This window comes from Marmota marmota, unplaced genomic scaffold (genome assembly GCF_001458135.2).
Source record: "Marmota marmota marmota unplaced genomic scaffold, marMar, whole genome shotgun sequence".
Lineage (NCBI taxonomy): Eukaryota > Metazoa > Chordata > Mammalia > Rodentia > Sciuridae > Marmota > Marmota marmota.
In genome coordinates, this window is record NW_025999949.1 from 1,255,583 (window position 1) to 1,265,613 (window position 10,031).

Below are 10,031 nucleotides of genomic sequence, written 5' to 3' on the forward strand. Positions count from 1 at the left end.
AGCACTTTGCCACTAAGGTATATTCCCAGTCCCTATAAATATTATTAAAATGACTGTTTTTCATGAGAACCGTAAGGTAGTTTTAGCAAATCCTAAGTATAACTTTAATTTCTGTGAAATTTGACTTATTTATGAGTTATTAAAATTATTTCTTATTTTAAGAAGATTCTTTTTTTTAAAACATTTTTTTAGTTGTAGATGGACACAATACCTTTATTTATTCATCTTTTTGTGGTGCTGAGGATTGAACCCAGTGCCTCACTTGTGCTAGGCAGGTGCTCTATGACCGAGCCACAACCCCAGCCCCTTAAGTAGATTCTTTAAAGTAATTGTTATATCAATTCATTAGGCACAGATCTTTTTTTCCATTAATGAAATATTTGATTTTAAACCTACATTATCCAATTTAACTTAAATAAGGTGGTTCTTGAGAATAAATAGACCAATGTTATATTCTCATGAAAACTTTGTGAACTTTAAGTATTTGAGAGATTGATTTGAGAAACCTGTAGATAGTTATATTGTAGTAAGTTTTATTTTACATTTATGTTTGGTAATACTGCAATAGTTCTTAATCATCTGTTATTAGATTTTTTTTTTTTTTTTTTTTTTTTTAAGTCTGGACTTGGTTATACCACCCATGTTGTGCTCTGTATTAAAAGGTGGAAAGGAAAAAACCCTTTTCAATGGAAAGGTGGAAGTTTCAAGACCAGATGTTCCATAAGAAACACATTTAAAACAGACAAATTACAACTAATTATAGAGGCTACATAAAAAGATTTGTAACGCATGACTTAGTGCAACTTAGAACTAATATTTGATATTGGACCATGCAGATGGCTACTGAAGGAATGATCAGATTTCCTGTTTGCATGGTATTTGAAACTTGAATTTTGTGGTGTGTGGAATAAAAGGTCAAATGTCATGAATGTAAACCACTTTCAAAAAAAGTGTTTTTTTACAGATGTTTAAAATTTTGCTGTAGAAAGGATTTTTGAAAATTGCATTTGACATTTGGACAAATTATTTAAAAGTGTATACCCCTGGAGAGTAATACTTGGGTTTATCCTAGTAATTGGAATTAAATTTTGAGTAGAAACATTATAAAACTTAAAGTATTTTAATTTTAGGTTTTAAGCTTTGATAGGTATAGTATGTAATTAAGTTAAAATTATGCATGTACTAGTAGAATGGAATGGCTCCATATTTAAATTATTTGAAGTTTAATTATGTTGTACCATCATACCAAAGAAAAGACTAGGGGCTGGGGCTCAGCGGTAGCGCACTTGCCTGGCATGTGTGAGGCAATGGATTCAATTGTCAGCACCATATATGAATAAATTAAAAAAAAAAAAGGGTTTATAAACAACTAAAAAAAAAAAAAGCATTAAAGAAAAGTCTTTATTTCCCAAATAAAAGTAGGGTGAGATGGTAGGTTAAAAGAAGGGGGCTTTTAAAATCACAGGTATTCAAATATCTGAATATGGAAAAATGTTAACTTTAATGTATGGGAATGTATTAAAATGATTAAAAGATGGGAATATGAGGTTTAATTCAGATTTTAAAAGAATACAGCATCATTAAATGCTTTAAAAAATAATATACATATATTTTTAGTTGTAAACTGATACAATACCTTTTTGTAAATTTATTTATGTGGTGCTAAGGATCAAACCCAGTGACTCACATGTGCAAGTACTCTTCCACTGAGCTACCTCCCCAGCCCATCATTAAATGCTTTGATAAAAGGACATAACAATTTTTTATGTTCAATCTGATTCTGCCAACATTTGTTGATTGCCTAACCTGCAGTGAATTGCAAAGCATGGCTAAGATATTTGTAGAATCTCAGCAAAGGACACTTAGACAAAGAGATTTATAATGTTTCAGTGTGACTGTAGTGGTCATGGTTATAATGTACTCAACATTTCTTTGAAATCCATTTTAATTACAGAGATTTTTTGAAAGAGAGTGACCCAAATTCTTTTGGGTAAAATAAAGGCCACTTTGATGTTCACTTAGAATGATTTTTAATAATTTTAAACTAAATAAAATACTTGTTAAAGATTTGATGTTTACTTTGAGAGAGTCCTTCTATGTCATTGTCCCTACCTTTAGGTCCTGTGGATTTGTAACTTGTGATCTGTTTTTTTTTCTATTTTGGATTTCAGATACAGTTTGATTCATGACAAACTGTATCATTACATATCCATCCTTATATAATCAAATACTTGCGAATCTATCATATAACTTGAGCTAAAACATTACCAAGAACTTACATTTAATTATGTTTTCCTCTCCTTATTTGTATTCTTGCTTGTTCATCCTTGGTGAACCTCATCTGCAAAATAGCACAAGACTTTCTACACAGTTTTTTAAATTTTGTGATGAGCGTGCATTCTTTGCTTAGTGTATTAAGTCTTGGAAAAAATACTTCTGCAATCTAAAGAGAGTGGTGAATTTGTTTTTAAAGTACTTATTTATTCTGGTTTTTATAACATCTGGAAAGTAAATTTTGAAAAACTTTTAACCTAATGAATGCAACCACTCATTAAGTTGTTTATATAAGTAATACTTACGAATAAACTTTAAAAATGTTTTTAACCTAAACCAAAACTTTAAAGTACTGAGTTAAAAAAACTGAGCTTTCTGTTAATGTTCTAATCTTGGTTAGTATTTGAAACAAGAGGGCAAATTTTACCTATCCTTGTGTCTTTAGGTGCTGTGGAAATCCTTTATTGGGATTCAGAGGAATTGCTTTAAATGTATAGATAATTTTGAGGGGAACTGACATCTTTACTAAGTTGAGTTTTCCATTCTGTGAACACAGTGTGCCTCTCCAATTATTTAGATTGTTCTTGATTTCTTTAATTAGGAATTTGTGTTTTCAGCCTACAATTCTTTTAAATGTTTTATTAGATTTATATCTTTTTTCTTTGGAGCATTTATGAATATCGTGAATTTAATTTTATTTTCTATTCATTTTCATATATAAATTCAGCATTTATATATAAATAAAGTTGCAGTTTTATATGTATAATTTTTGTGCATTGATCTTATATCCTGTGATGTTGCTTACATTATTAATTCCAGTAGTGTTTTGGTTGATTTCTTTGGGATTTCCTACATGGGCAATAACATTATCTACAAGTAGAGACAGTTTAGTTTGTTTTCAATTCATATGCCCTCCCACCCCACTTTTTGTTTTTTTGGTCCTGGGGCTTGAACTCGGTTGCTTAATCACGGAGCTAGATCCCAGCCCTTTTAAATTTACATTTTGAGATGGAGTCTTCCTAAGTTGCCTAGGGCCTCACTAAATTGCTGAACTGAACTTGTGATTCTCCTGCCTCTGCCTCCTGAACCTCTGGTTTTACAGGTGTGATCCTACCCTTGTTGAATTGATGAGTGTTTTTACAGAAGCCATTATAAGTAAGCACTTCAGTACTGGTCATTAGTAACATCACGTTTGCACAATCCAGTGTACACTGTTCATTTATTTTTAAATTCTCATTTCCCTTCAATATTTAGTGCTCTGATCTCTTTCTCAAAATTTCACTTTCTTGGTTCCTCTTAATCACTTCCTCTACCTGTTCGGCTCCTTTTCTCTCAGCTTCTCTTAATCATTTTCTATTATCTATCCCAAATTTAAATTGAAATTTTTTGGGTTTCATTATTTTAGTCATATTTTACTCTCCTTGGCTATTATTTCCAGTAGTCTTAGTTATTATTCTGTTTTCTATGTTCTTTATTCATAAAATGCTATTTTAGGGTTCAGTCTTTTTTTCCCCCCCAGCACTAATAGCTAAATGAACTTCACCTGTATGTCTTATAAAATGTCCCAAATGGAATTCATATTAAAGTTAAATCCTTTTTGGTCCTTTATGTATTTCCTTTTTCATTGAACAGTTCTACTATGAACATTCAATCCAAATCAGAAACCCAGAAGTCATCCTTAACTTAATGTGCCTCATATCCAATTATTCATCAAACTCTGGTTTCTACTGCTATCTTATCTTTGAAATTATCTGTTTCAGCCTTCATACAAGTTTTCAAACTGCCTCCAGGAATATTCCTAAATGTGAATTATTTCCTCAAGTCTGTTTTCTTTCTCATCCAATGATTTTCTTCTCTCTTATAGTGAACTTTTGTGCAACTCATAAGAGACTTTAATATTTATTGTATTCCAGTGTTCTCTGAAGTCCTTCAGGGTCTTCCTCATGTTTTCCATTTTTTATGCTGGGTTAAAACTATTTTCATAATACTAAACATGATTTACTTTTTAAAAATTCTCATTCTCTCATGTATGTACTATGGACTTTTCCAGAGACTACTTGATATATATCATTGGAACAGAATGAAAGCAGAAGGAGATATGAGAATCTAGCTGTCCTCTACTAATCCAGAGCTAAAAAACAATGTAAAATAATGCCATTCTTTTTACTAATTTTGTTTTGGAAAATACAGCTATTTTTCATAACATGCAAATTTAAAAATTTATAGTTTATTTTGAAATTTTCATAATATGTGATATTTTTATTTTAAAATAAATAATAAAATATGTATACAAGCTGTGAATGTAGCTCAGTGGCAGAGCACTTGTCTAGCATGCAAGAGGACTTAGGTTCACCAGCATGAAAAAAAAAAGGATCTAAATATGTATACAAATTTAAATATACTTCAAACATGTTTTCTCTTTATCTCTAATAGTAAAAGTCATACATGTAAATCATCTTTGGGATTCTCAGTAATTTTTAAAAGAGATAAAAATATTTGAGGACCACTGGCCTACTTGTTAGGGAGTCACTGAAGTATTTTAAACAGGTAAGCAACTTGTTGCATTTGTAATTTAGGAAGTTAACTGGTTTTTCACCATGGAGGAAAGGATTGGAGGAGGAGAATTCAGAGAATTAATTAAATTCATTTTGTCACATTCTAAGAGAATGTCCTAGGTTCCCACATTCTAGGATAGGAACTAGATAGATCTGTCATTCCCTGTATCCATAGAGGGCTGTGGATAGATTCTAGAGTAAGAGATAGTTCTAGGATGACTTTCAGAATTTTGGTTTAGGACTATTGGTGTGGTTTACTGGATTATGGTACTCTTAATTTAGATTTTTTTTTTTTTTTTTCTTTTTCGAGGTGCTGTGGATGGGACCCAGTGCCTCATGCATGCTGTTCAAATGCTTTACCATTGAGCCAAACCACCAGCCCTAATTTAGATTTTGAAGAGTTTAAAAACTTGTCAAGCCCATATGCTCACATAGTAATTAGTATCTAACTGAAGTAGTATAATAACGTAGGCATTATACATTGTGAAAAACTTACATACAAAATTATCACTCTAATACTATTTTCCTGTTTTTGAAGGAAAAATTGGAAAGTTAAATCCATTCAGTACATATATGTTGAGTTGACAGCTCTGTACTAAATGCTGTGGATATAGTAGTTAATGAGACAGAAAAGCACTTTTCTTTCCTTGAAGTTTTTAAGGAAAAATTCACATATTACATGTGGTTTTTGAATTAATTTTAGCATGAAATATTGTTGGTAGTCTCAAAATAATTGGAAGCTAAATTGTTTTGTTTTAGGTTTAACTTCTTTTTGAGGTGAAATAATTGGGGTTGTTAAACAATATTACTGAAATGGACATAAAAAGCCAAAAGCCACAAACAGCTAACCTATAGATGGATGAAAACATAAGTAAATGTATTTCAGACTGTGTTGAATGCCTTTAGAGTTAAGGAACAGAGGAAAATCATGGTTTCCTGAACTTTTACCTGTGTCTAGAGCCTAGAAATGGTAGGAGGAAAAAAATGTATTTAGTTAGCTATTGGGAAGATAACATAAAGATATAGTTCTTTAAAAAATATACGTATTGAGGGGATGGGGTTGTGGCTCAGCGGTAGAGCACTCGCCTCGTATGTGTGAGACCCTGGGTTTGATCCTGAATACCACATAAAAATAAATAAGTGAAATAACAGGGTTGTGTCCAACTACAACTAAAAAATAAATATTAAAAAATATAAATTTTTTAATATATAAATATATATAAATATTTTGTATATATAAATATATATAAATATTTTCTAGTGTCTTTTATGAAGTTTATGGCATATGAACACCAAACCTGGTATAAAGTGGTTCAATAATTTTTTTTAACTTATTGAGGAATATCTGTTGGAAGTATGTGGAGTTTTATTATATTTTATTTTTGGGGGGATAATTCTCCCCCCTTTTTTGGGCTGAAAGGTATATTTTTATTCACTTATAGTTCTTCTGAGGAGGAAGAAACATTTGGATTGATACAAGGGGAGCTTTAGTTTCATGAGGGACTTTGTAAGAATGATTGAAAATATGGGTTGTAGAAGAAATGACAGTGCAACCTTAATTATAGTGTTTAGTACTTGGTCTCCAGAATTTATATGTCTCAAGTCTGCATACAGAAAAATATTCTATTTTGAAACTTTACAGTTTGCTTGTAACCACCAAGTTTTCCCTTCCTTGCTGGTTACTGTCCATATTGTTACCTGGCATTACAGATAATAAGGAACTGAGATTACAGGTTTTGTTTTCATTTTAGTTTTGGTGGTGCTGGGGATTGAACCCATGGCTTTGTGAATACTAGGCAAGTGTTCTAACACTGAGCTACATCCTTAGCCTACACCTTTGATTTTTTTGTTTGTGTTTGATTCACAAACACACATGCAACAGTTCTCTGATTTTAGTTTTGATGATTGGGAGTTGTTGATTTTCCTTGAACTAGTTCATTTTGCCATGGCTGCCTTTTTGAAACTCAAGATATTTAGTATTTAGAAACTATACTGAGCATATCTGAACTGAGTTTTCTATGGACAGATTATTGTTGGATTTTACTAGTCTGAAAATTTCTGCCTGTTCTGCCTGTTAATTGAAGTATTTAGATTTCATTTCATATATATATATATATATATATATATATATATATACATATACATATACATATATATATATATATACACACATACATACACATACACACATATACATATATATTCATATTTATTTATTTATTTGGTACCAGGGATTGAACCCAGGGTCGCTTAGCCACTGAGCTACAACCCCAAACCTTTTATTTTGTTTTGTTTTGAGACAGGGTCTTGCTAAGTCCTTAGGGCCTCGCTAAATTGCTGAGGTTGATCTAGAAATTTCAATCCTCCTGCCTCAGCCTCCCGAGTCACTGGGATTGCAAGTGTGTGCCACTGCACCTGGCATTATTTCATATAATTTTTATTATGGATACATTAACGCCCAATGCTTTTTATTTGTTATATCTTTGTTTTATCAGATTCTTTTTTTTAATTTTTCTTTTCCTGTCTGTTCTTGGATTGAGCATGTAGTCATCCTCCTTCTGTTGTGATTTAGCTTTTTGTTATTTCAGTCATCTGAAGCCTGGCATGGTCTGAATATATTAAATGGAAAGTTCCAGAAGTAAACAGTTCACAAATTCTAAATTGCATGCTGTTTTAGATAGTGTGATGAAATCTGAAGTGTGAATAATTTCTTTGTATAGAATATTCACACTGTATACCCTATCTGCCCCTTGGTCATTTGGTAGCAGTTTTGGTTGTAAGATAGAATTTTGCAGTATCATAGTGCTTGTGTTCAAATAAATGTTATTTTACTTAATAATGACCTAAAGTGCAGGAGTAGTGATACAGGCAATTTTTTTGGTATGTAGTTTTGGTATATAATTGTTTTTATTAATTTTGGTTCATCTTTCTATGCCTTAATTTATAAATTGAACTATCATAAATATGTATTTATAGGAAAACACATAGAGTTTAATTCTATTATCAGTTTCAGTCTTACATTGAACATTTTATAATGTATCCTCCATATGTAAGGGGTAACTGCTGTATTTTAGTATTCCATTTTGCCCTTATTATTAGTTTTTAAACTGTCATACCTTTTTATTTTTGCTGATTGCTCTAGGGCTGGCAACATGCAAGTGTAATTATCACCATCTACTTTCAATATTATGTCACTTCATATAAAACATTATACCTTAGTATGTTTATAAGAGTATGCTTCTCTTTATCCTCTACCATAATTTGTGATAACATTGTCATTTTATGTGGTACAATATTTTATTTTTATTTTTTAAAGAGAAAGAGAAGAGAGAACTTTTTAATATTTATTTTTCAGTTTTTGGTGGATACAACATCTTTATTTTATTTTTATGTGGTGCTGAGGATCGAACCCAGCGCCCCGCGCATGCCAGGCGAGCGCGTTACCGCTTGAGCCACATCCCCAGCCCTGGTACAATATTTTAGTATTGCTTTGAAGTCCATTGATTTTTAAGAAATTGAAATAATAAAAGATATTTTATTTACCTACATAGTTATTTTTTGTGCTCTTCCTTTATGTACTTCAAAAACTTTGATCCATCAGCATTATACTTCAGCTTGACCTTCCTTTAATATTTTTTCATAGTCTGTTTGATCTTGCTTCAAAATCTTTTAGCTAAAAGAATTTGTAAATGCTTAAAGAATTTGCTACTTACTTTGCTCAAAGATTCTGATTTCAGAATTTAACTTTTGGGGTAGGTCTCTGTTTTTCTGCTCATGTGCAAGGGCTTTTCTAATAGCAGCTTTTTTTACTTTGTATTCAAGAAAATAGCAAGGACTGGAATGAGAAAGATCTGAATGCTTAAGGAATCTATAAATGTTATTCTTACTGATAGTATTATAATATATAATTTAACATTTCTAACTTCAGTTTAAAACTTTAAAGTCTCAGTTGTCTTCAATAGTACTATTGAGAAAATTCTGTGCCTTACTGAAAATTTATCTGAAATGCATTATTTTTTACTTAAACACTATTTATTCCTTGAGTTTCTCTTTCTCTCTTTTTCCTTTTTCTGCTGCTGGGAATGGAACCCAGGGCCTGGTCCATGCTGGGCAGGTGCCCTATTACTGAGGTATGTCCCCAGCTCCTTGGTTTCTCTTTTTTTGAAATTAGACATCATTAGAAGATGTTTGTGTTTCCACCACCCCCCCGCCCCCGAATCCTATCTTTTTCCCATGTTACTTTTTTTTTTCTTTTTAAAAAATTGGTTCTTTTTAGTTTAGGATTCATTTTGACATAAAAACATGGAATATAATTAAAAACATGGAATGCTTCATTTATTTGCATGTCATCCTTGCTCAGGGGCCATGCTAATCTTCTCTGTATTGTTCCAAGTATAGTATATGTGCTGCTGAATTGAACACTCCCATGTTGCTTTTAGATCATCATCATATTGGCCTGATTTTGACCTTTACTTTTGCATAGGTTTAGAATATGCAGTTTCATATTATGCAGCAGTTGCATATATTCTTTCTTTCCATATATGTTTATCTTTTCTTTTCCTTATACCTCTCAAATTGTCATTTGGCCTATTTTATTTTTAAACAGACACTTCCTTTCTTTTAGTAAATCGTCATTCTTATTAGAACTTAGGGGATAAAATAAGAAATATCTTTGAAAACTTTAGAGCACATGTACTTTTAGGGAGATAATTAATATGAGGAGGCTCTGGGTTCAAGCCCCAGCCCCATAAAAAGAAAAAAAGAATTATTAATATAGTGGAAAAATGTATTAAAAATCTCCTCATTCTTTTTTCACAAATCTATTTTTAAAACAATTTTGGATTATCTTAAAATATATGGTATATCATATCCTGTAGTAAATTATTAATGCTCTAAAATACCAAGGTGTCTTCTCTCCAGTCAATTAAATATGCTGAAGTCTTTTTTTTTTTTAAATAAGCTCCTTTATTTATTTATTTATTTATTTTTTTCTTTTTTTTTTTTTTTTAATTTTTTATTGTGGGTTGTTCAAAACATTACAAATTTCTTGACATATCATATTCCACACTTTGATTCAAGTGGGTTATGAACTCCCACCTTCACCCCATACACAGATTGCAGAATCACATCAGTTACACATCCATTGATTTACAAATTGCCATCCTAGTGTCTGTTGTGCTCCGCTGCCTTTCCCATCCTCCA

General features: G+C 31.3%; 1 protein-coding gene and 1 non-coding gene across 22 annotated transcripts in view; one reads left to right on the forward strand and one right to left on the reverse strand.

The window, feature by feature from the left end:
• Nucleotides 1-10,031, forward strand: part of Vps13b (vacuolar protein sorting 13 homolog B) — a 734,817-nt gene that overhangs the window by 11,364 nt on the left and 713,422 nt on the right. Inside the window, exon 1 of one of the 21 annotated variants that reach the window (XM_048801904.1) lies at nt 8,839-8,959. The exons of the other annotated variants lie outside the window; for them this stretch is intronic. Within the exon in view, the coding sequence (XP_048657861.1) occupies nt 8,912-8,959 (48 nt within the window). The 5' untranslated portion in view covers nt 8,839-8,911. Of the gene's footprint in view, nt 1-8,838; nt 8,960-10,031 lie in introns of those variants that run through there. 21 annotated transcript variants of the gene reach the window in all.
• LOC125616587 lies at nt 9,145-9,251 on the reverse strand. The gene has a single exon (XR_007347327.1). It is a non-coding gene; the product is annotated as a U6 spliceosomal RNA (small nuclear RNA).